This window comes from Hippopotamus amphibius, chromosome X (genome assembly GCF_030028045.1).
Source record: "Hippopotamus amphibius kiboko isolate mHipAmp2 chromosome X, mHipAmp2.hap2, whole genome shotgun sequence".
Lineage (NCBI taxonomy): Eukaryota > Metazoa > Chordata > Mammalia > Artiodactyla > Hippopotamidae > Hippopotamus > Hippopotamus amphibius.
Genome location: NC_080203.1, coordinates 38376154 through 38402484, shown reverse-complemented (window position 1 = coordinate 38402484; position 26331 = coordinate 38376154). Strand labels below are relative to the sequence as shown.

The window sequence follows — 26331 nt, the reverse complement described above, 5'->3', positions numbered from 1 at the left end:
CCACCTATGTAACCCACCTGTATCTTTGACCTCTTACCTTCTCCCACTTAGCAAACATTTTGATTTTCTCACCTGTAAAACCTGCTCATTTGTCTTCTCCTTTGACTGTGATCTCTGTGTTGTATTTCTTTCAGTATCTATGCTTATTTCATTGCATGTGAATGTGTGTGCACGTGTCTATGTGTGTTCATCTGGGTGTGCAGGTCTCTGAGAATATAAACTTTTGAGCTCATTATTTTTCATTATTCAAGGAAGGCATTTGCTTATTTTTAATTAAGGTTTTGCCTTCAGTAAATCCACTGGAATCCCTAAATTAAATTTACTCATTTATTCTTTCAACTATACCTGCCAGTAATGCGTGGCAGGCATTGTTTTTGGTGCTGTGGATGCAGTGGTAAACAAGACATAAACTCCTTGCTCTCATGGTGCTTATGGTCTAGTGGTGGGAGATAGATAGTAAACAGTTCATAAATAAGCATTCGAGATAATTTCACATGGTTAAATGTGTTATGAAGAAAATAGGGCAGGGTGATGTGAAACCTGGGGTGAAGACTAATTAGAATGCTCAGGGAAGGCATGACTGGGTATATGACATTTTGAGCTGCGACCTGAAGAACCAGAAAGAGCCAGTCATTTGAAGCTGTAGAGGCAGAAGGAACAGCAGCAATTGCAAAGGCCCTAAGCTGGGAATGAGCTTGGAGTTTAGTGTGTTTGAAGAACAGCGGGTTAGTGTGGCAGGAGTACAGTGAGCAAGTGAGAACGTAGTCCGAAGATGAAGCTGGGTGGAGGTAGCTTACATAAGAGTTCTGATTTTATTCTATGTTTGATAAGAAGCCATGGAAGTATTTTAAGCAGAGTAATTGCTTTATGGTAAGGAGTATTATTTTCTAGAAGTATATTAGAATTCAGCAGGAACTGATCAACATCACAAAAGGATGAAGAAAATTGCTGATTTGTTTTCTATTAATTTTTCTTCAGACACTAGAAGCGTGCCAAAGGGTCAGGTCAGTAATTCCCAATTGTTTGACTTCAAAAGCTATCCTGATATGTTTTAAAAAGAAAAGACCTCATAGAAGTATTACAAAATACATATCTTTATGTTATAATAAATTGAAATTAATTTAAAAATAAACCTTAGAAGAAACTGGCTAAAACATAAGCTTTTCTTTTAATTTTACTGCTTCTGTCTCTTAGGCACTGAGTAAATACTTACTCATTCATTATTTATTGAGCACGTACTATGTGCCAGGCATTATTCTAGGCACTTGGCATACATCAGTGAACAAAAAATAGACAAAGATTCCTGTTCTCGTTGAGAGGAGACATATTCATTGATTGTTCCAGGAGCAGTGGTTGGTGTCCTAATTCCTATAATGATGGAGAGGGAATGTTAGGGTGGTTATGTAATATAGAACTCATTTTTAAAATATTGTGAGTCAGGGGTGAAGCTAGATAATTAAAATTGTGTGGGCTTCAGATAATGGGCATATCCATCCTTAGGTAGTTGAGATTGTTAGGGGTTAATACCATTTTTGAAGAGGAATAAATGCTCATCTTCCTTGGTTTATGCAAGTCAATTTTTCCAGACACTTTTTTTCCAGACACTTTTGATGAATATTTTCATTCTAAATATTAAATCAGTTTTGATTTTCATGTTAGTACATTAAAAAGGGGAAAACACTGATTTCATAAACACATCTGAGTCTCAGGCTGAAAAGGGAGCTGTACAAGTATCCAGTTTGTTTTTTTTTCAGTTTTAGAATTTTTTTTCTTGTATCAATTTCAAGAAAGTCACACACATGGATGCCACAAAAAGAATCAATAATTGGTTGTATTTTCATTTTAGGTATATCATTTATTTGCCCCAAATCTAGGCTGGATGATTGTATGTCTGTTCTAAGTGGCTGGTTTAATTAAATTTCTGAAGTAATAGTTTTATGTTGTGGTTTGGAACCTTATTTCCAGCATGCATGGTGATTGTACATTGCTTAATTATATATGGATTTATGGTAGTGAATTACTAGCAGAAATTATTTCACAATCTTCATGCATGGTCTAGTAGTCTCCCCAGCTTATCATTCTTGTCTTGCAGCTGTTACTTTTGGTTTCATTTATTCTGTTTTCATAAATTAATTTTGTTTCAAGTTATATCTGCCCAGTCCTGAGAAGTGTTCCAAAGCCATGTGACCACATCTTTCATGAAATAACATTCCTGAAGTATTTCAGTTGACATAAAAGATAAAATCTCTGCGAATTGCTGTTGACATGTAGTGGTCTTCATATTGTTTTATTATTAGTGTATATACCTACAGTATTAGAATACATTAAAATTCACATACACAGTTTGAGAAGCATCACACTATTCTTGGAAGTTAGATTCAGTCATCAAGTGGGCAGCATTGAATTACAGAATTTTCTCCCATGTTACCTAATATTTTTCTTCTTTTGTTTTAGCACGCTTCCTGGGCTGTTACAGTCAATGGACTTATCAACACTGAAATGTTTTCCTCCTGGCCAGCCAGAAAAATTTTCCGCATTTTTGGATAAAGTTGTTGGATTACAAAAATAAACACTAAACTCTCAACACTTTAAAAACACCCCTCAAATTCAACCTATGGAAATGTGGTTAAATCAAATTAGAGTATATATTTGTAGAGTAATATAAATTAATAAGCCTCCTGCATCTGTAGAATGTATAGAAAATTTTATGGTGTGAATGCTAGCATTTGGGTCCAAATTCTAATTGCAGTTTCACAAATCTATTAGATTTTTTCCTAATCTTCATATTTTAGTGAAAGAAATATGTAGTGAGCATTCACGTTTTATCCTAGAATTCCGAATGGATTTGGAATCATGAAAAGAATGAATTAAATATGGAAACTTTGACAGAAACCTCAAATGTAGTTAATTTGATGTTCCTTAGAATCAAAAATGAAACAGTAACAAACTTGTAAAAAACATTTGAGTCGGAATCGTAATCCAAGGAATCAAATTTTAAAAAAAAGAGCAACAAAAATGATGGGTTGTGTTCTGTAAAATAAAAAGCTCAATAATTACCTTAAAAAGATTAACTATCCAGTCAGTTGATCTAGAGAAACTACTTTTATCCTGAAGAATAGAGTGAATGTTTTCACTGTTTTCCTCTAAAATATAAATAGAAAGTGACAAAAATAATCTTGCTCACGGTCAAAGCTTTACTGGTTTGAGAAGAGTAAGTCAAAAAGCAATTGTGCCAATAGGACTTGCTGTTATTTTTTAAGGAACCCCCCCCCCACAGTGGTATTGAAACATTTACTGTAGCATCATAGAGGAATTTATGTCCTTATAAAATTAGTTTTGCAAGTGAATAAATGATGTGTATAATGGTCTAATATATGGTTTTAAAATTCACATAACTCAAAATAGATACTTTATGAAATTCTGATTAGGGTAAGTTGTCTCAAGACCTATAAAATAAACTAGATTATCCATAAGTATTGATAGTTTTCTGGTAGAAAGTTTAGATATAATTCATCCATAAAAATACAGCATTCAATATAAAGATTTATTTTCCATTGTATTATCCCCAAATGTTAAATGTTCTAAACATTTTACTTGGGGTGCATTATATAATGTTTTTGTAGATTTACTTTCCTGATTGTGTTTTACTTAGGCCAATATTAAAATAAATTCTTACTAATGGTAGAAGGTGGTGGCTGAGAAGTACTCTGGGTAGTACGAGGATGCCAACTTGGATTAAAAATTTGCTGAGAATAATCTAAAAAGTGAGTAATCTACATCTACATAGTTGAGAATTCACAGCACTATAATTATAATTGTATATTAATGTTAACCTAATGCTGTAGGAAAGGCCCTACTCAAATCTGTAGAGAGAATTTCACTTTTCTCGGCTGTCTTTTAAATGTATTTCTCTAGCTTGGGAAAAATTGTGGCTTAAAATTTATGTTGATCACTTAGTCTTTATTTTTTTCCATTTTATTATTTTTTGTAGTTTATTATTTTTTGGGGGGGTACACCAAATTCAATCATCTGTTTTTATAGACATATCCCCATATTCCCTCCCTCCCTCGACTCCTCATCACTTAGTCTTTAATGTCATGAAGGATTCACTGTAGAGAATCAGAAACAAAGGAAAGGGTCTACTCAAACATTAGACAACTAAAAAGCAACATAGGGCCCCAAATTCTCTGCTTCTTTCCCACCAGAGTACATAAGCCAGATTCCATTATTTCATTTAGCAGAGGCTTAAGCCAGCAATGTCAGTTGTGTGTAGTGACATCTCTTGATTATACCTTTGTGAAATTTTGTATCGGTTGTGGGGTTTAAAAATCAAAAGGTATCTTAGAATCATTTTGATTTGGCAGGAATCCTCCAGATCATCTAGTCCAATCCCATCATTTCTCAGATGAGGAAGAAGGCCAGAGGCTACAACTTGTCTAAAATAACAGCCTTTGGCAGAGCTGCCACTAGAAACAGCTTCTTGACTTCCAGTCCTATGCTCTTTCTACCACACCATAATATATGTTGTAAGCTTTTTGTTTCTTTGTATTTGTTTGCCTAGCATTTACTTGAGTTACTTTAATCCCTTCCAAGGGAGATTTTCTTATTTCCAGAAATTTAATTAGTAGGAATTTCACAACTCACTAAATTGGGTTTTCCTTTGGTGTATTGCAACCTTACCTTGGGCTTAGAAACTGGTGATTACTAAGTTTTTGGAATCTAGCAACATGCCACGGATAGGATTGATACTAGATTGAACAAATAAAGATTTTAAGACAAAGAATTGTAGATTTTTGGAATTGGTAGAGAATTCTAAAAATACCTGGTACAAACCACTCATTTTACAGATGAGTAAAGAGGCTAGGATAAATTAATTGCCAAGTGTATGTCTGATTGGTCCTTAAGAAAAAATTCGTGGTAATCAGAATTCTGTTTGAAATGTTTACCCAATGAAATAAAATTTGTTTAGTTTCATTACCTGACAGGGCTTCAGATTTTTAAAATTAATGCGTAAGTGCAATGCAGTTTATTTAGCAGTTCTTTGTTGAGAGGTATTTAGATACCCAGGGATAAAGAAGTGAAAGAGAAAGTTCAGTATTTTGAGAAATTCACATCATTGGTAGGTTCAGAGGTGGACAGGTAATAGTAGAAAGATGATTGATGTTGGAGTAGGTGAAAAGTGATGTGAAGTTATAGGATGCTTGGGAATTATGGATGTTTAGATGACTATGTGCTTATAATTTGGAAGGAAAGAGTAAGGTTTCGGTGTTAGGTAAGATAGTACAACTGACGAACTTGATGCAGGGTTCTGTAACATTGAAAAGTAGTCATTTCAAAGTACTTTCAAGTGATTCTAGACACCTGGAACCTAGAATTAGAGCACTGCTTTGTATGCTTTTAAAGGCAAATCATGTGGACACAAAAGGCAACATAAAAATGTATACCACTTTAATAATTCGAGGAAGTTTTCCAAGACTAAGGATGTCAGGAATGACTAACAGTAATGTAGATATTTTTCTTGGTCCTTTATTATAGTATAAGCACTTAATCCCTGTGATTTGTTAAAAATAGGAAACTATCAGAGTTGACCAAAAATCTTCATATGGTCTGAGAAATGGGATGTATGGGAAGATTACTTGAAATTGTTTTTTGGGAGAGATTTGGACTGGGTGGTCCTGATAGCTGTGTGGTGATTAACTTTCTGCTGAACAGTTAGTACCATATTTTTATGAAGGAGTGGGGAATGAAAAATAACTGTAACAGTTAACACCCATTGCCTGCTTAGTATGTATCACATTCTGTTTAAAGCATTTTATACAAATGAACTCATTTAATCTTTACAGTATAACTGTATGAAAGTTACTATTGTTCCATTTTGCAAATGAGAAAACTGAGCTCAGAGCATAATGTAGAAAAGGAATTTTATGCTGCTTAAGTATCCAAAAGATGGTCTGGGAATTGTAATTGGAACACTGAATTCCAGTGTATTTCCATCATTTATAGGGGCAAGAGGACTGTATATTTGAAATCAAGGGACTATTCCAAAAAGTTTAGATTGTATGGTAGCCATGGGTATGTAACCTATTTCAGTTTTTACATTGCTATTTAAAAGCATACTGATTGCTACTCATAAAATCCATGCGGAGAAACTCGCAGTTGGTTACCTGGTTGCAACTTTAAGTCTTTTTTTTTTTTTCCTGGTCTTTTGTTTTCTCTTTAAATGTTTGTGTTTGGGGCTCTATTTTTGGTCCTCTTTATGTATTTTTCCTTCGTATTTTCATCACTCCCAGGGTTTCTGCTATTGACTTCCCTATTTATCCCCCAACTGTGATTTGAGCTCCTGCATGGTATTTCCAGTTGCCTATAGGTCATGTCAGTCTGTTAATTATCTTAAGCACCCTAAACTTGATGTGCCCCAAACTAAAATTATATTTCTCCTTTTCATGCTTCTGAGATCTTTATTAATGGTGTCACCATTTAGTCAGTCCTCCAGGCTTTAACTCTTACATCTTCAACCCTTTGTATATGATTGGTCACCAGATATTCTCAGCTTTACTTTCTAAATGTCTCAAGCCCATTTATTTGTTCTCTTAGTTTTTTTTTAAACATAAATGCATGATAAGAATCTACTTTTTGTATCAGAGGGACTCAAGACATGATTCTTGCTCTGTAGGAACTCTTACAGTATAGTTGAGGAACTATATTTATTCATGAGTCCTCTGCCTGAAAAACAGTAGGCTATCCATACATGATAAATGCACTTCTGTGACTTAGTATTCTTTTTTCATTATCTTGATTAGGTATTGGGTCCAGGGAAACACTGTCATCTTGCACACATTCATTTCACACTGTCTTTGACTTGACTTCAAAGTATCTAGTATATCTCTTGTTCAGGAGAAAGATGTGACCATCATGATATGATAAAGTTTGTAGGATCAAGCATTTATAGGAATGGCGTCTAAAACAGTAGTGCTGATCCTATGAAATGTCTAATGGTATTTAAGGGCCTGTCAAATAATGGTATCTGTTGGGGATTTTCAGACAAACGTGTTAAAAATCAGATTTATAAAAAGCAGTAGCTGTAGTGTTTTCTAAAAAAAGATTACATGGAAAAAGGTTTAGGATAACCAGCAAATCACAGTTAATTCCTTGTTAAATGGTAAATTCCTTACGTGAATATTCTAGCACAATCTTTTATAGTTCTTTGAATTCTTATGATTTTTGTAGGTGGCTAGATAAAAGGTGAGCAAAAAAAATCTAGCCTCAAATGACAATGTAAAATACACATTTCTTGATGTTGATATTGATTCTTAAAAAATATTTTGAGGGATTTTTATACCATCACGTCCCATCTGTTTTGGTATTTCACTTCTAGATCCTTATTGTTTTTATGAGTTTTTACTATATCCGGCCGAAATTATTAATTATGATTGACACTGTCATAATTTTTTTTTTGGCCGCCCTTTGTGGCTTGCATAATCTTAGTTCCCTGACCAGGATCAGACCTGTGCCCCCTGCAGTGAAAGCATGGAGTCTTAACCACTGGACCACCAGGGAACTCCCATGTCATGATTTTATTTTGATGGCTACAGTCCTGCTCTCTACGGCAGTAGTTCTTAAGCCTTTTATGGGTCATGAAGCCCTGTAAAATACTTAAAACTATTGCTTCTCTCTCTACTCACACATATACACATTTTGCCATGAATTTCAGAGAATTTACAGGTACCTTGAGGCCGCCCTAGGTTAAAAATCCCTAGATGGAGGCCAACCTCAGTAATTTCATTCCTTGGTCATTGTTCGTTAATATTTGATGGTAACTGTTTGACTCCTTTATAATTAAACTCTCTGATTAAATACATTTCAGTTTAGTAATTTCCAGTTTTTGTAACACAAATTATAAATTTTTCTCATTTAAAACATGCCAAACAACATGTTTTGAAACTAAGCTTAATACTTTAACTCAGTATCTATAACCCATCATGTCTTGTATAGTACTGTTTCTAATTGATAAAAGGAACTAAATGAAAATTACTTTCATTTTTAGTAATTATTTTCGGTTATATTATATTGGGCTATCTGGTAAAGCAATGCAGTGTTGTAATTTACCCATTTACTGTTAAGTGTGCTTCTAAAGTGTTTGCTGAACTGATAGTCACTGTTGGAATGATGTCTGTGAGAGGCCATATATTGTATCTTTTTTACTGTTCATTTCCCCTTTTGTCCAGAACATAGTGGTGGTTTCTCTACTACTGTATGAAGTGGGTGGATAATACACTCTCCAGATTTAGGAGTGAAAAACATTCCTAAATTTGAAGCCTAAGTAATTTTCTGGATTTGACTTTCCATTTGTGAATTAGTAAAACTAGTTTCCCTCATAGGTGATTTCTAAGACATAAAAAACCATTGTGTGGCATGTTTGAAAATAAAAAATGTTGAAATAAGACATTTTCTCTTGGTTAGAGTTTCTGTTTTAAGAAGTAGGAATAGGCTTAGAGATATTTTCCTAGAATTCACAGTATATAGTCCTAAATAATACAGCAAGGAAAATCTTCATTGAATTTCATGTGTAAATTCATATTCAGTCTCTAGCTGGGGTTGTAGTTAGAGAATTAAAGTTTACTTAGAGGTTTAGGTGAATCAGTCTTTTCAGTGCATCAAAACAAAGAAAAGAATGCTCTGGTCTTTATTCTCCCTTTCTTCAATCCCATCTGTAGACTGATTGGACACTGTAAGTAGCTTTAAAAAACAACAGAAAGCAACCTTCAGTATTTCTGTGTCAATGAGATATATTTTTAAACAGTGCTATTTTCCTTTTTTTCTAATCTGTATTAGAATGCTTCAGGTAGAAGTAGGGAAGAGATGTTTTGCATCTGAACAAGGATAACTGCTCTGGGAAATCAGTTCTTTGTATTGTCTCCTTTCTAAAACTTGAGGAGGTTGAATAGGGCCGCGTGGCCAAATTTTGTTTTGGAACCATTGGATTTCTTTTCCTCATTAATTTTGCTTTGCTAATTCTGTTTGTGTTCACCATAAAAAGAAGTGACAGGTTGTAGTTTCAGAGTGCTGTTAAAAAATGTTTTAAAAATTTACCATTATATTTTTCAGTAATGAAAGACCTTAAAAAGATTTTGTAGAGTTGCAGAGCAATTTCCCCCATTGGCCTCATGTTATTTGGTACTAAAAATAATTGAAATAAATGATTTAGTATTAAGTTTTTTAAAAATACTAATTGCCTTTTCAGCAGGTTGTCACAATTTGTTATATACATGTATCTGTTGTTAATTTTTTCAGTTTTGTTGAGATATAATTGACATGTAATGTTAAGTTGTATAACATGATTTAATATATGTATATAGTGAAAAATGATTACCACAGTAAGTTTAGTTAACATCCATCACCACATATAGTTACAGATTTTGTTATCTTTAAAAATCTAGGTCTGTTTATTTCATTTGATAATGTAAGATTTATTATTCCTTTTTATGTGGGCCATTCAGCCCCACATTTTGCCAGGATAATATATTAATCCCCCTACAAGCTATTTTTATGGTTAATGTTGATCACAAATTTGATCATCTAAAGGGAGGGCAAATCTGTTACTCACCATTGAATCACGGAGAATCATAGTTCCTTAGACCAGAAAAAGAGCTTAGAGATCATACAGCCCATCTCTGTTATTTTACAGATAAGGAAATTGATCAGACAGATTAAAATGGCATAGTGAAGTTCATAATATTCTTTCCATGTACCATATTGTCTCTCAGAAATTAAAATAATAACTTGAAAGCATTTTTATGCATTTACAATTATACATTTGCAACTATAGCATATATGTCACAGACAGTGTATGCTTTAAAAAAAAAATTCCAGGCATATGCCTCATTTAATTGGCTGAAACATGAAGGAGTGTTATCTTAGAATTAAAGCTATTAGTATTTATATGTTATACTACAAAGAATTTCCTATTTCATCAGTGAAAGAAGAGATAGGCAATTCCAGTTAAAACAAATTGCATTTTCAAGTTGAATTACAATATGGAAAATAGTTGTAAAATTAAAGCACATCAATTTTATGACAGGTCAAATGGTATGTTAATTATTTTAAGTTATTTTTATTTTCTTCAATTTGTTTTATTTTAATCTGTACCCACAGTACAGTGCTTAAAAGGTCTTTAAGGGGATTATTTTTCTTCCCATTATTTTCAGATGTCAAAGGGTAGAAATCCATTAGGGTTGAGAAAGCTCCTCTCAGGAGCTATATTTGAATTATGGCTTGATTTCCAGTAGAATTTAGGTGAAATTGTTCTGGTTCTTACCTATTTTTTTTGACTAAAGAATAATTTCTTGGTGAAGCACTTTATTTGGCAGGTAGCAGTTAACAGCAGTCAGTAACTTAATTAAGCACTTACATGCAGTATCGAGTAGTTATTATGTAGTTATTCCAGCAACCTTAGATTTAGATCACAGAAAAATTCCTGGAGTAACAGTTCTCAAACTTTGAAAATTTGAAAGCAATAGCTATAGTGCATTAAAAACCATTAGTAACTTAAATGCTAAAGTTACCTGTTTAACTTTGACTTGGCCTTTTCCTAAACCTTTTTTTCCCCTTATGGTAAAGACCAGGTCATAGTTAAGCGGGTAATTTTAGCACTCCTTGGAGCCTTTAATATTGCTAATGGGCATATGAACCTCAAAGACAGGATTATAGTATGTGGCCTTGAAACTCTCTTCTTAGGAACACTTATTAATAACTTGTGGAACACTTTGTTCTAGAGCACTGGTTCCCAGAGTGTGGTCCTGGGCCAGCAGCATCAGCATTACCTGAGAACTTGTTAGAAATGCAATTCTTGGGACCCATCCCCGACCTGGCTGAATCACAATTTCTGGGCATGGGGCAGTCTTTTTTCAAGACCTTCACTTAAGAAACACTGTTCTAGAAGTATGCAGGATTGGAGTAGCTTGCTGTGGAAGAATAGTTAGCCAATTGGGATTTTAAGTACAATAGATATTTCAAAGGACAGTATTAAATACTATGAAATTGCTTTCTATTATATACGAGATGAATTCTAATATTGTCCCACAGGTCAATATTAGACTTTTTAAAGTCCTGCTGTACTAATTTGGGGAACGTAACTTGTACTTAACCATCTCTGAGTCTTTGTTCATATCTTTTCTTCTTTAGTATGCAATTCCTCTTTATAGTAATTACGCAAGAATCAGGAGGCAGTGTATAGTTGCAGTACTGGTACTGTTACTAATTGGATATGAAAACTTGGACAAGTCTTATAATTATTTGAAACCCATTTCTTCATCTGTAAAATAGGAGGTCCCTTTTAGCTGTAACATTCTACTTATTTCCCCAGTTTATTATGCTATTTTGTTTCTTGCTCACTTTATTGAATTTTTGATTTACTTCTTAAGATAATACATGTAAATATATAAAATATTAACTAGTTCTACAAGGCTTATAACAAGAAACAGCAGTTCTATGCCCCATTCCTCCCCATCTCTGATTCTGCTTCCTGTAGGTAACCGTATTACATTATTTTATGTTTTATAAGTGACATTTTTGAACTTGTTTTTGTTTTTTAAATTTAAATGTCATCTATAGACTTCCTACTGTGGAAGAAAGGCTTTATCTCCCTCCTCCCTCTCTTCCACAGTAGAAAGTCTATAGGTGATATTTAAATTTAGAAAACAAAAACAAATTTAGTTTATCAGTTATAGTGAGGTCTGTTTTCAGTGTTGACATTATTATGATTCTTTCATTACAATATTCACATATGAGCCATGTAGTAAGTGTTGATTGATTACATTTCTATAAAACTGCTTACCTCATTTTTGTGTTTTCATTTGCTCAGTTTTCTATAGAACTATTCCCAAACTCCAGTGGAAGTGGCCACCTTTCCTAGTAGGTTTAAACATGCTAGGTTATCTATGACTTTTATTATTTATTTTTTAATTTGTCTGTGCTGGAGTTTTCTCTTACTTGAACTCGTCCTCTATCTAGTCCTACTGAAAAGTCTGTCCTCCTGGGATTTCCCCTTTATCCGTATCTTAAAATTTTCTTTTGCTTCTCTCATGTGTTGAATCTTCTGTTTCCAGGATTCTTATGTGGCCCACTCCTTTTTGTGGTTTAACTTCTTTATTTTGGTATCTTCCACTAGCTTTCTGACAAGGGACGGTGCATTTTTAATCTTTCAAGTTTGAAAATCCCTTCTCTTTCAGTTGATTGATGGCTTGGTATAGAATTCAAGGTTGGAAATAATTTCCCCTCAAATATTGAACTTCATTGTTTTCTAGCTTCTGGTTCTGTTGAGAAGTTTATTGCTATTCATACGTGTGATCTTTTGTATAAGACCTGTTTTTCCTCTCAGAAACCTTTAGAATCTTCATTCCTTGACTTCAGAAATATTGTTATATGCATTGCAGATCATCTTTTTTGCTTTCCTTGCTCTGGCTACTTCATGGGCGCTTTCAGTATAAATATAGACAGTCATATCCTGCAGTGCTAGAATTTTCCTTACATCATCATCGTCATTTCTTCACCTCTACTTGCTTCATCTCATTTTGGGACTCCTGTTAGCTAGATATTGGCTTTCCTGAATGGATCCTCTAATTTTCTTGTTTTTTCTCTCCAACCTTGTCTGTTTTGTTAGCTCCTCAACTGTAAATTCTGTTCCTTCTACTGTTTTTGTTTTACTTATTTTTAAATTTAAATATAGCAGAATTAGCATTTTTCATGTACAGTTCTATAAATTTTGAAAAATGCATGATCGTGTAACCACCGCCACAATCAAGATACAGAACTCTTCCACCACGTCCATAAATCCCCTCCTGTCATCCCTTTGTAGTCAACCCTTTTCTGCAACCCTAACTACTGGCAGTAACCAATCTGTTTTCCCTCCCTATAGTTTTATTTTTTTTTTAGCATGTCATGTAAATGCAGTCATACAGTATGTGGCCTTTTGAATCGCTCTTCTTTTGCTTAGCACAATGCATCTGTGATTCATACATGTTCTTATATGTATCCATAGTTCATTATTTTTTATTGTTGAAGAGTATTCTGTTGTATGGACGTACTAGTTTGCCCGTTCACTAGTTGAAGGATGTTTGGATTATTTCCAGTTTGGGAGGAATCATGATTAAGTTTTCATTTCTCTTGGATATTTACCCAGAAGTGGGGTTGCCGGGTCATATGGCAACTCTTTGTTTTATTTTATGAGAATATGCTAAACTATTTTTCCAGAGTGGCTGTACTATTTTATGTTCCTACCAGCAACATAAAATAGTTTTGCTCTCTTTGTCAACACTTGGTATTGTCATTTAAAAAATTTATTTTAGTCATTCTAAGATGTATGTAGTAGTATCTCATTAAGGATATACAGATGGCCAATAGGCACATGAAGAGATGCTCAACATCATTAGCCGTCAGGGGAATGCAAGACAAAACCACAATGAGATACCACTTTATACCCACATAGGATGGCTGTAATTCAAGAGATGGACAGTAAGTGTTGATAGAATGTGATTTGGGAACGCTCATACACTACTGATGAGAATGAAAATAGTGCAGCTGCTGTGGATAGCAGTTCCTCAAATGGTTAAACATAGAGTTACCATATGACCCAGCAACTCCATTCCTGGGTGTTACCCAAGAGAATAGAAATGTCCAAACAAAACTTGCACATGAATGTTTATAATAGCATTAGTCATGATAATCAAAAAGTGGAAACAATCCACGTGTCTGTCAGCTGATGAATGGATAAATAAAATCTACCTTAACTATCCAAAGAATTGAAATACTGATACATAGGTGTTCCCTGGAAACATCATGCTAAGTGAAAGAAGTCAGTTACACAGGACTGTATATTGTATTCCATTTATTTGAAGTGTGCAGAATAGGTAAATATGTACAGACAGTAAGTGAATTTGTGGTTGCGTGGAGTTGGTGAGGATAGGATTGGAGGCTGATGGTTGTGGGATGTGGGGTTTCATTTTGGGATAATAAGAATGTTCTAAAATTGATGGTGGTGATGGATGTACAACTGTAAATATGCTAAAAAATCATTGAAATGTACATTTGAAGTGAGTAAATTGTATGTGAACTATATTATAAAGCTATTAAAAATTAGTTTTAATTGTACAATTCAGTAAATTTTACTGAATATGCAGAGTTGTGCAGACATCACCACAAAACAGTTTTATAACATTTTTATCCATCAAAAAGATGCTGTGTACCTGTTTGCATTTAATACCTATTCTCACCTCAACCCCAGGCAACCACTAACCTGCTTTCTTTCTCTAGAGATTTGTCTTTTTGGTATATTTCATATAGATGAATCATATGTTTTGGAATCATGCCCCTTTTGCATCTGGCTTCTTTTACTTAGGATCCACTTTCTCCACATCCTTGTTGACACATTATTGTAATGTATTATTTATCATAGCCACCTTAGTAGGTGTGTAGTGACATCTCATTGTGGTTTTAATTTGCATTTTCCTAATGACTAATGATGTTAAACATCTTACATGCTTATTGGCCATCCCTCTGTCTTTGGTGAAATGTGTAGTCAGATCTTTGCCCATTTTTAAATTGTATTGTTGTTTTCTTATTGTTGACTTTTGAGTTCTTTTATATATTTTTGATACAAAGTTTTTTTTGTCAGATATGTGACATACAGATATATTCTTCCAGTCCGTGGCTTGTGTTTTCACTCTCCTAACAGTGTCATTTGCAGAGCAAAAGTTCTTAATTTTGATAAAGTCCAATTAATCAAGTTTTCTTTTACTGTGTCATACCTGAGTTCTCTTTTCCTAACTCAAGGTCTTGAAGATTTTCTCCTATGCTTTCTTCTAAAAGTTTTGAACTTTTGTTCTACATATAGGTCTTTGATCCATTTTAAGTTAATTGTAGAAAATGTGAGGTATAGGTTGAGGATCATTTTTTTCTTTTGCGCATGGATGTCAGGTGTTCCAGCATCATCTGATAAAAACACTGTCTTTTCCCTATTGAGCTGTTTTTGCACCTTTGTCAAAAATCAGTTGACCATATTTGTATGGGTCTTTCTGTGTGTTTTCTCTGTGTTTACTTTTCCTTTCCTCTCTCTCTCTTCTCTAATTTTTCTTCTGTTTCCTGCTCTTTCTCCTATTTTCTGATTCTCCCTCTCTCTGTTTTCCCTTCTATTCCCTTCTCAAAAATGATGTGTGTGGGTTAATATTGATCGAAGTTTTATGTACCATATTTTTAGCTTAAATAGCAATAAATAGGAAGAATTTATATTTTCTCTACAAGTAAAAAATGCCCAAAATGAATTAACTTTTTCACTATAACTTAATTTTTCTCAGTGAATTTGTGGTCTTAAAGAAAGATGGTGATTCCCTCTTCCCAAATTATATTTGAGAACTTTTGCACCAGTGTTTTGGTTTCTTTAAAAAAGAAATTAACCAAAGTAATTTCAAATTGGCATGCTAAAGAAAGTCAAGATTTTATTTTTTCTACCATGCTCTTATTTCATTCCTCAATTGTAAAATTGATTATTGATGCTTTTCCTGTAGGGGGCAATCATGATTACTACTAGAGCCACAGATACCAGAAAAACAATTTTGAAAGCAGCTTAATTTTGCAGCTTCTCCAAAGCCAGCTTTAGATCTATTTTTTTTAAATTTTATTTATTTATTTATTATTTTGGGGGGGGGTACACCAAGTTCAATCATTTGTTTTTATACACATATCCCTGTATTCCCTCCCTCCCTTGACTCCCCCCCCCCCCCCCCCCCCCCCCGGCCCAGTCCTCTAAGGCATCTTCCATCCTCGAGTTGAACTCCCTTTGTTATACAACAACTTCCCACTGGCTATCTGTTTTACAGTTGGTAGTATATATATGTCTGTGCTACTCTCTCGCTTCGTCTCAGCTTCCCCTTCACCCCCTGAGATCTATTTATTTTTTAAAACACTTAGAAAAAGTAAGAACGAAATTGGATTTTGGCATTTAAATAACACTTGACAGTGGAATCAAGTAATGCAAGTGACCAGTCCTGTTTTTGAACCTTACAAAGTACAATTGTATTTACTTCCGTTTTCTCAGAATTCAGAGCAGGCTTTTCAGAACAGTTGCCCTCATGTCCAACACCTCTAGTGCGCTGCCACAGCATTTTAAATGGAGCCTGTTAGAAAGTTTGTGGCTATTTCTTTCATTATGCTTCATTTTAAATTTCATTGTTTGCATTTTCAGAGAAACGCACTTTTTGCAATTTCTCTTTCAGTTAATGTTGTACAGTAGTTTGGAGACATTAGTCAAGAATTATATCGGTGTTTCCTAGCATAACTAATGTATTTAATTTCTGTGATCCTAGCAGAGGGTTATTATTATCTAGGAGAACTAAATGAGATTACTTAAACCTCATACCTGAAGTATCCAGATAACTGCTTTGCACTTTACTTTGCTTGAACTGTGATCTCTGCCCCTTTAGATCAAGGGAGTCCCCCCTCCCCGCATTGTCTTCGTTTTTTAAGATAGTCTTAATACAAAAGCTTACTTAGTTAATTACGTTCAGATTTTTTTCCCTCTCATCTACGTGAAACTGTGAAGGGAGCAGGGAACTTGGGCAGAGACTGGTTGAAAATTCAGGCAGAGATCTCAAAGCAATGTAATGTGGGCTGGGCTGCATCATACACACCTGAGCCTTATTACAGTCCTTTGCAACCTCGTGCAGCAGTTGCCTTGAGTTAAGCTGCAAACTCGACTTCCTTTTGATCCCAAAGCTCAGCTGCTTGTGCATACTTCTCTCAACCTTGGGCTGGTTGAGTTAATCCCACCCTTCCCCAACAAGGTAGCTCTGCAAGTTCCTTCTCACTCCCATGTCTCCTTCTCAAGTCAAGTCTCTATTCCTAGGAGCATCGGCTCTTCCTCTTCTTTTCACAGGGTCCCGACTTATCCTGGGCGAGCCAGCCCTTTGCTTCTCCTGCTCCTGAGAAGTGCCGAGATTCTGCAGCGCTGACTCCAACTGCCTTCTCGTGCCTAGACTTTGGGCTGCTTTCCGGATACCTGCATAAGCAAACCCTTGTCGCTGCTACCCATTCCTATCTGCACCCTGCTTTTTCCTTCTTGCCACACGTGTGTTCCTTTCTCCCCCTCCCCATCTTCACCCCTTGTGCACAATGCATAAAGGATGGAAAAAGTACTGCGGCCAGAAGTCTCTGAGTGAGGCAGCAATGGATGAATATTTAGGCAGCTTAGGGCTGTTTCGAAAGCTGACTGCCAAGGATGCCTCTTGCCTCTTTCGGGCTATTTCGGAGCAGGTAAAAGGAAAACAAATATACCTTCCCTATATTGAGTTTTAGGAGTTTGAGACTTGGCACAGTACTGTAGCTAGAAGACCTGTAGTCCACCAAAACAGAACAAAACAAAATTGCTTTTTCTTTTCCCTATTTAAAACATCGGGGTCTGTCTGCTACTTATTAGCTTGGTGTGTGCCTTTGCTGATTAGTTCAAGTATATCGCTGTGCCTTTGCTATCTTTTCTGTTTTCTAAATGCCACTTTGGAATGTAGAGGTAAAATAATGGGGTTAAAGAAAACTTTGAAATGTATCCTGATCCTTTATAAGCAGCCCCTTCTTCCTATAAATTTTATGCCTAAGGACAAATTTATAGGTTGTGCCTGTAAGTAGTGGGGGGGGGGGCATGACAGAATCATACCTCCTCAATATCACCAAAGATGACAAAAACAGATTTTAGTAAGATCAGGACTTAATTTCCCAATTTCCTACGTATGTTCTGAATAAAGGGCGGGGGCGGGGGGACTTGAGTGTCCAGTTCATAGTCTTAACTTAGAAGCTTCTATTTCAAGTGACTGCTGACAGTGAGCTGGTTTTTCTCTTTTTTTTAGTTGTTTTGCAGCCAGGTCCATCACTTGGAAATCAGGAAGGCTTGTGTCTCATATATGAGAGAAAATCAACAAACTTTTGAGTCTGTAAGTAGAATACATACCCAAGGGAGAGTTGTTCGTAGAATATGTAGCAGGTAGGAAATGAATTTTGAGCACCTGTGTATGAATATTATATCCTGCAATCTCCTCTCAATAGCAAATATTTAATTTTCAGTTGGCTTCTTCCTCCTAGCTAGCATGCTTCTGGATCTCCTCCCAGAATTAGATTGTTTTGTACTCTAAAAATTAAGGAAGTTAGGGTGGGGTGAATTGGGAGAGTGGGATTGCCATATATACATTACTAATAAAAAATATATCAAATTGTACACTTAAAATTAAGGAAGTTAATTTTTATCCTTCCCACTCTTTATCCACCCTACACCCAAAAAGTTAGGTTTTGACTGTGTTATCCATATCACGGTTTTCTTAAGTAATCATAGTTCACGGAAGGTTTGGCTATGTTAGTATTTTTAAACGTGTATTTTAAAACTTGTACGAATGGGAACCCCTTCTCTTTTTTCTTAATTCTATGCACAATGATTGTCAGCCAGTCAACTTGAAGAATCTTTTAAAACTTAACTATAAGGAAACAAATTAGTCCTAAACATCTGTCTTTTCATGTGACAAACTGTGGTAATTGGAGCTCTGCCACTAATGATTGACTTTAAAACAACTTTTAGAAGACATCTTCGTATACGTTGAAGTGTTTGAATTCTTGTTAACAAAATAAGGTTTTATCAAGGTCTGATTTGAAGTGTGCCCTTCCCTGTGCCTGGTTTTTTGGGGGTTTTTTGTTGTTTGTTTATTTTTGTCCTTTTTTTGTTCTTTAACACTCCTAGCCCTTCCAGTACTATTTGTTCTCCTGACTATATCATGGGTATTTGCCTGCTGTTCGAGGTTTACTCTTAATTTTCTCAACAGGTTTCTATGAATTTTAAAGCTATATGAAGCTGTCTTGATTTTAAAGCTTATTACCTTGAAGTTAATTAGTCTTCACCACACCTGGGGAAAGGATTATTCGTGAAATTACTTCAGATGCAAGACCATGGTGTAAAGCAGTGCATCTCAAGTATTTTTGTGCATACAAATCACCTGGGGATCTTGTTAAAAAGCAGATTCTGATCCAGTAGATCTGAGTTGGGGCCCAAGATTTCTGCAGTTAACAAATTCCTGAGTGATGCTTGCTGTTGTTCACGGACCACATTTTGAGTAACAAAGATGTCTGTAAAATTTTAAAACCACGTGGATGAATATCAGATTAATTATGCAGAGTGAAAGAAGCCAGACTTTCCAAAAAAGTACATAGTGTATGATTTCCTTTCTATAAAACTCTAGAAAATACAAACAGAAAGTGACAGCAGATCAGTGGTTGATTGGGGGTCAGTGAAGTTATAGAGGGGCACAAGGAAACTTATGGGGGTGATAGACATATTCACTGTCATGATTGTCATAATGGTTTCATGGGTGCATAGGTAATGTCAACTTATTTGATTATGCCATTTAAATATGTGTGGTTATTGTATGTCAGTTATGCCTCAAAACTGTTTAAAAAGGGGATTGAGAAAAGTTAAAATGATTTTTTAAGTCTAGTGATATACGTGCATGGAACTAGACGCAAATTATCTTATATTCTCTGAGTTTAATTTTTACTGAGGTATATTTTACATACCATAAAATTCACCATTTTGTTTAGCGTTTTAAGTTTTGGCAATAATATACAGTCATGCAACTGCCACTGCAGTCAAGATACAAAATATTTCCATCACCCAAAAAGGTCTCCTGTTGCCTGTGCTTTTTGGAAACTAATGAAATTCCCTTTAAAGTTCCTCAGTTTAACTTTGTAAATGTATGTCTGTTATCAAATTTGAAATCCTTGTAATTATTGTGCTTGCTTGATTTATGAAAATTGTCATTACTTAAGTTGGCATTTCAAAAGAAACTCAAAGGCTTACCATTTGATGAAATGCACTGGTATGTGGGTAAGGGAGGACCAATTCTTAGGATACTTTTTATAGTCCAGCTTTTCTCCACTTAACTTTTGTGTATGTGCAAATCTTCTTGAATTGCTGTGCAAAGTAGTCATTTAATACCATAATTGTTCAGCTGAACAAAAACTCATTGGAGGATAATATTGCAGAGTATAATCAGATTTCAGTAATGCTATGTATTTGGTTAAGTCAAGTTTGTTTTATTTTTGAAGTATGTGGAGGGATCTTTTGAGAAATACCTGGAACGGTTGGGAGATCCCAAGGTAAGATCAAATATGGGGGTTTAATCTTTTCAGAGTATTTGGAATAGTAGCCTAAATATCATTCAGCTGTGTCACTTTAGCTAGACCCAGTCTATTTTCTTAAGTAGCCAGCTCTGTTGAATCAAATAGTTCTTGCAAAAGTTTAGAGGCTGGCAATTGACCTGTTGTTTTGTGTTGAATATTGAAAATTGTGTGTTAACAATTTTATCATCCATAGACTAGTGAAAGCGTGCACGCTACTCGGGAACAGGGCTAACCTAATAAGCCTTTTCACTTTAATGGGGGAGAGGGGTGGTAATGAATATTACTAGGAGGTCATTATTTTTTTTTATTGAACAGTTCCCCTGATTTGTAGTTATCCTTTTATGTGGGAGTAACATCCATAAACATATTTAATTAAAAATAATTTTATGTGATTAAATTAATTCCATAGTTCTGGACTTACACATTTACTAAATACCCTGCTAACTTTGTATTTTTACACTAACTACATTTTTATTGTGCCTTTTAAATCTCATATTACTGTCCTTGTTACTTAATAGCTAACTAAGAAGATCTTTAGGTCCATTTTTTTTTCAGAATAAATTTATGTTAATAAGTAACTATCACAGTTTCCCAAGCCTCAAATCAAGTTATTGTGTGTTGTACAAATTCTTCATCTAAAACAGCGCTAAGCATCTAAAAAAACAATTGTTGAACTTGCAAACTTCTGTACTTTCTAGGTACAGAATGTTTTTAAAAACTATGTACTGTTTATGTTTAGGAAAGTGCTGGCCAGCTGGAAATAAGAGCTCTTTCTCGAATTTACAAGTAAGTTAGATCTTTTTTTTTTTTTTTTTTTTTGAGAGAGAGAGAAAGAGTGTGTGTGTGTGTGTGTAAGGTTTCTAATAAAGTCCCTTTAGGATTGGGAATATTTGAGATTCTTTGTATTGATATGTAAAATGAAGTGGTCTAAGCAAAGTCAATGGCATAGTTTTGGGGTGGAGAACTTCTACATTTGTTTCCGTTTGAATGGAAGAATAAAGGGCTTTAAGAACTGCTAATATTATTCGTGTAGAAAATCGGAATACTTATCTTAGAATTTTTGTATATTTAACTTTCTGCCTTTTGTACATGCATACTTAATGGGGCAATGTCACTTCCAAGAGGGTAGAAATTGTTTCCTGAGGACAAAAAATATTAGCTATTACATTGGTTTATGATCCTTCAAAGGGTGACAGATATACATAGACAGATATACAGTATATCTGTAGTATTAAAATTTTATAGGGAAATTAAGAAAAGTGTTTTTTAAAAGGCTCTTTAGGTGTGGGAAAACATTCAGAAGTCTTTCTGAAACCTTGAAATTGTTGTAATAAATATGGCTAAAAGTAATTAAAGTATGTGGGCCAAGTGACTGGATGCAGGATGTCTTGCTTGAGCAGCAGAGGAACTAAGGGTGCTGGGGCGTGGAGGCCATGGGGGCATAGGCTACCGTGGAAACAGAATATTGACCCTCTCTGGGGGCGCAGCCCCTTTCTCTCTTGCACACCTCATATCACCCTGTTTGGCCCCGGAGGATGGCTGGTTAGCCAGAGACGGGTAAGATTCCTCAGGGGAGGAACAACCTAAGACAGGCACAGTCGCAGAGGGGCCAACAGGGGTGGGGCACAAACCCTTACTCCTTCTGAGAAAGGTCTCCTGCCCCCATGGCTGCTTTGCTTCCCACGCCCAGCTCAGATCAGGACCCAGGAGGCAAACAGAGACCTGGCCAATAGCAGCTGCCCTCCTTCTGCTGTTCTTGCAAAACATCTCTGCCCCCAATTATGTGAGGCTTTTGTTTGGTTATTTCAAAGAAAAATCTTGATTGTGGGATGAAACTGGGAGTGTGAGAATCTTATGCTATCTTGCTTCTGGAATGCTGAGAGCTCAATAAAAACAACGTGGGATGAAGCAGCGGGGCTTTTGATCCTAGAGGTCTTGAGTCCCCCGGTCCCATCTTTCTCTTAAATCTGTGTCTGTGTTTCTTTAAGCTTGCGGCACCCGTCACTCGCCCCGAGTCACCGAGCTGGTCTCGGCGTTTAGGGAGGCAGTAATGGTGTAAACATTTGAAAAACACTGCTCTGTTGCTTTGGAAGTTCCGTTTTGGCCTGTAAAACTGCAAAAGTGGCATTTCTGAAAGCTATAGGGTTTTGAAAATAGCTATATAATATGGGTTGGAGGCTAGTGAGAATCTTGTTAGTTTAAGGAGTTGGCTCTGTATGACTTCTTCATAATTCTTCGGATGGTGAGATGGCATATACCTTGATAGAGTCAGAACCCTCTTATATGAGGACTTGTTCAAGTTACTGTTTTGCAGTCTGCTCATTCCTCACTAAATCCAGCAAGAAGTAATACAGAAGAGGCATTGGGCAGGCAGCTAATCAGTTGTTGCTTTTAAACGAGGGGCCAGCTTTTAAATTGGCCTGCTTTTTGTTTTTTGTATGGCTCTGGGCTAAGAATGCTTTTTAAAATTTTTTAAGCGGTTAAAAATATCAAGAGAAGAATAATATTTCATGGCATATGAAAATTACATAAAATTCAAATTTCAGTGTCCATAAATAAAGCTTTACTGAAACATAATTGGGTACATTTGTTTATGCATTATCTATGGCTGCTTTCAGGCCACAAAGTCAAAGTTGAGTAAATCATATGGCCTGCAAAAGCCACATATTTGTTATCTGGTCTTTTACCAAGAAAAATTTGCCAAGCCCTGCTTTAAATGGAGTCTCCAAAACTTACATTCATACAATTGGCAGTTTATCTTTACTCCTCCTTTCCTCAAATTAAGATACATTTTTAAAATATATAGAACTTTAGGGACAGCTAGCTGTCTATGTTGAATTAATATTTAACCTCTTAAACAGTTGGGTTATTTTATATGAATAAGGTAGGCAGTTTAAAAGCACAAATATTTGTTCTTAGAACTATTTCTTGCGTGTACTAAGTTATGTCTTCTCATCCATCTTTGTTTTCTACCCATGTAGTCGGGATTTCATTCTTTACCGCTATCCTGGCAAGCCTCCAACTTATGTCACAGATAATGGCTATGAAGACAAGGTAAGAAGATAAGGGAATGTTTACTAAAATAAAAAATTGAATGATGCTGCCAGTTAATCATTAAAAAGTCATCTTTTTAAATCTAATTAATGAAAAAATAAGCACATTTTAAAAGCCAAGGTTTTTTTCTACAACCAGCCTTTTCCTCTCCAATTAGCCTAAGTATTGTTAGCTATCTTTCTGAACAAACCTGATCTTGTCACTCCTCTGTAATAGGAAAAAACCACCCAAAACCCTAACCGACTCTTCATTGACTGGAAGATAAGGATCAAACTCTTAAGCTAGACATGCAATAACCTGAAGGGTCCCAAACCTTATTTCCAGCTTCATTGCCCTTCAGCCTTAGTATATCATGTGTCTAGATAGTCCGACTTTCATACTTTCTTTTCCTTTGTATCTCAAATGTTAATTCCTTTGAAACTTTACCAATTCCCCTGGAGTTATTTCTTCCTTTTTTGTTCCCCTAGCATCACCCAAGTAATTATAGTGTTTATCATCTTGTATATGTTTTCATGTCTGTTTCTCTCATTACTCTAAAAATTTCTTAATGCAGGGGCAGTGTGCTACTACTGCCTAGTAAGGTGCTTGGAAAATAGTAGGAGGTGGTTTTCTTTTGTTGTTTTTTTAAGCTCTTTGTTGCAATGTAATTGCTTTATGCTCTTGTATCAGCTTATGAGGTACACCAAAGTCAATCAGCTGTATTTATACACATATCCCCATATCCCCTCCCTCCTGTGACACCCCCCCCCCCCCATCCCGGTCCTCTAAGGCATCACCCATCATCGAGTTGATCTCCCTTTGTTATACCACAACTTCCCACTGGCTGTCTGTTTTACAGTTGGTAGTATATATATGTCTATGCTACTCTCTCACTTCGTCCCAGCTTCCCCTTCGCCCCCCAGCCCCGTGTCCTCCAGGTCATTCTCTGTATTTGCATCCTTATTTTTGTCTTGTCACTGGGTTCATCAGTACCATTTTTTTTTTTTGTAAGATTCCGTATATATGAGTTAGCATACGATATTTGTTTTTCTCTTTCTGGCTTACTTCACTCTGTATGACAGACTCTAGGTCTATCCACCTCATTACATATAGCTCCATTTCATTCCTTTTTATAGCTGAGTAATATTCCATTGTATATATATGCCACATCTTCTTTATCCTTTCATTTGTTGATGGGCATTTAGGTTGCTTCCATGTCCTGGCTATTGTAAATAGTGCTGCAATAAACATTATGGTACATGTTTCTTTTTGGATTATGGTTTTCTCTGGGTATATACCCAGGAGTGGGATTACTGGGTCATATGGTAGTTCTAGTTTTAGTTTTTTAAGGAACCTCCAAACTGTTTTCCATAGTGGCTGTACCAACTTACATTCCCACCAACAGTGCAGGAGAGTTCCCTTTTCTCCACACCCTCTCTAGGAGGTGGTTTTATTGGTTGAAACCTCTCAGCAGAGAAACAAATTGTTTTTCAGCGTACAGTTTTTCTTCCAAAAAGTTTTTAAGAAAAGCCTTCTATCCAGGTGATTTGATTAGTGAATATAGATTACACAGTATTTGAGTTTTGTCTTGTTTCATACCATGGAGCAAAATTCAGGCAGCATTTTGATAGTAAGATAAGACTAGACACTGGTAGAAATGTGAAGATGTTAAAGTAATCTAGCCAGAAGACCTGGACTAGGCAAGTGGCATTAGGGATAGAAAAGACTTAGTAGGATACAAGAGATAACTTAGAACATAAGCATAAACTGGGGCATGTTAATTATTTTATCAATGGTACTGCCAGTTTTTTCAGTAAGCATTAAGCCGCTATAGTGTACTGGGGAGTTTACTGGGCTTTGGGGGTACCAAAATTAATACAGCAGAATCCTTGCCCTCTAAGGGCTTATTAAGAGGCTATGATGGGCTCCCTTTGTAGCCCAACTCGAGGATGGAAGATGCCTTAGAGGACTGGGGCGGGGAGGGTGGGGGGGACTCGAGGGGGGGGGGTCAAGGAAGGGAGGGAATACGGGGATATGTGTATAAAAATAGATTATTGAACCTGGTGTACCCCCCCAAAAAAAAATTAAAAAAAAAAGGCTATGATGACAGACATGTAAATAATTACAGTGAAGTGATATGTTTTATAATAGAAGTATATGCAAAGAGCATATTAGAAAAAGCCCTTCACTTTGCTTTAGGGGGTTTAGAAAGTTTCATGGTGGTTGTGACATTTAAGTGGAGTATCCAAAAAAATGAGTCTAACAGGTATGAAAGGCATTCTAGTCAGAGGAAACACTATATGCAAAGGCATAGAAGCAAGAGACCCTTTGAGACTTAAGTAGTTGGATGGAGGAAGGACAGTGCTGAAAAAATAGGCTAGAGGGGTGTAGTAGGCCATGCTTTTCATTGTACAGAATAGTCAATTGCAGCTTTCTTCCAATATTTTATTATGAATATTTTTCAAACATACTGAAAAACTAAAAGAAGTTTACAGTGAGTATCCATAAACCCACCACTTAGTCCACTGCTGATATTTAATATCCTTATTTTGTCACATATCTAACCACCCCTCTATCCATTCATCAGTACATCTTAATTTTTGATGTATTTCAAAGTAAATTCAGGCATTAGTATAATTGCCCTTAAACACTCAAAGTTTTTCAATAAAGGTGTGACGTAATCAGAATTATTTGAGGAAGAGGAGTGTTAGCTGTTGTATTTTAACAATTGTAGAGAGCATTGTCTGAGATGAGATTTAGACAGATCATTACCAGGAACCTTTAAACCTGCAGTTAATTTTTTTTCTCCAACATTTTATTTTGAAAATTTTCATATGGAGAGAAGTTATAAGACTTGTAATAGTGAACATTCATATACCCACCACCTAGTTCCTATAATTATATGGCTCCATTTTCAAATGAATCTTGTACATCTTACAAAGATATTCTTGAGCTAATTAAGGAGAAAACATCACCCATTGGGAACCATAAGAGTATAAAACTGTAAGACCTTTTGAGTGTGTGCAACCATGAAAATATCATGTGTAAGTCTCATCCATACATATATATAGAGCTGATATTTGTCAGCAGTTGGGT

The 26331-nt window shown here is 35.5% G+C and overlaps 1 protein-coding gene across 1 annotated transcript in view; it reads left to right on the top strand.

Annotated features, from left to right (window-relative positions):
- The window catches only part of ALG13 (ALG13 UDP-N-acetylglucosaminyltransferase subunit), a 64792-nt gene that overhangs the window by 2485 nt on the left and 35976 nt on the right, over positions 1 to 26331 (top strand). Inside the window, 8 exon segments of the mRNA XM_057717735.1 lie at positions 16925 to 16958; positions 16961 to 17080; positions 17082 to 17158; positions 17160 to 17301; positions 17889 to 17972; positions 20128 to 20178; positions 20942 to 20988; positions 23184 to 23256. Of these exon segments, the coding sequence (XP_057573718.1) occupies positions 16925 to 16958; positions 16961 to 17080; positions 17082 to 17158; positions 17160 to 17301; positions 17889 to 17972; positions 20128 to 20178; positions 20942 to 20988; positions 23184 to 23256 (628 nt within the window).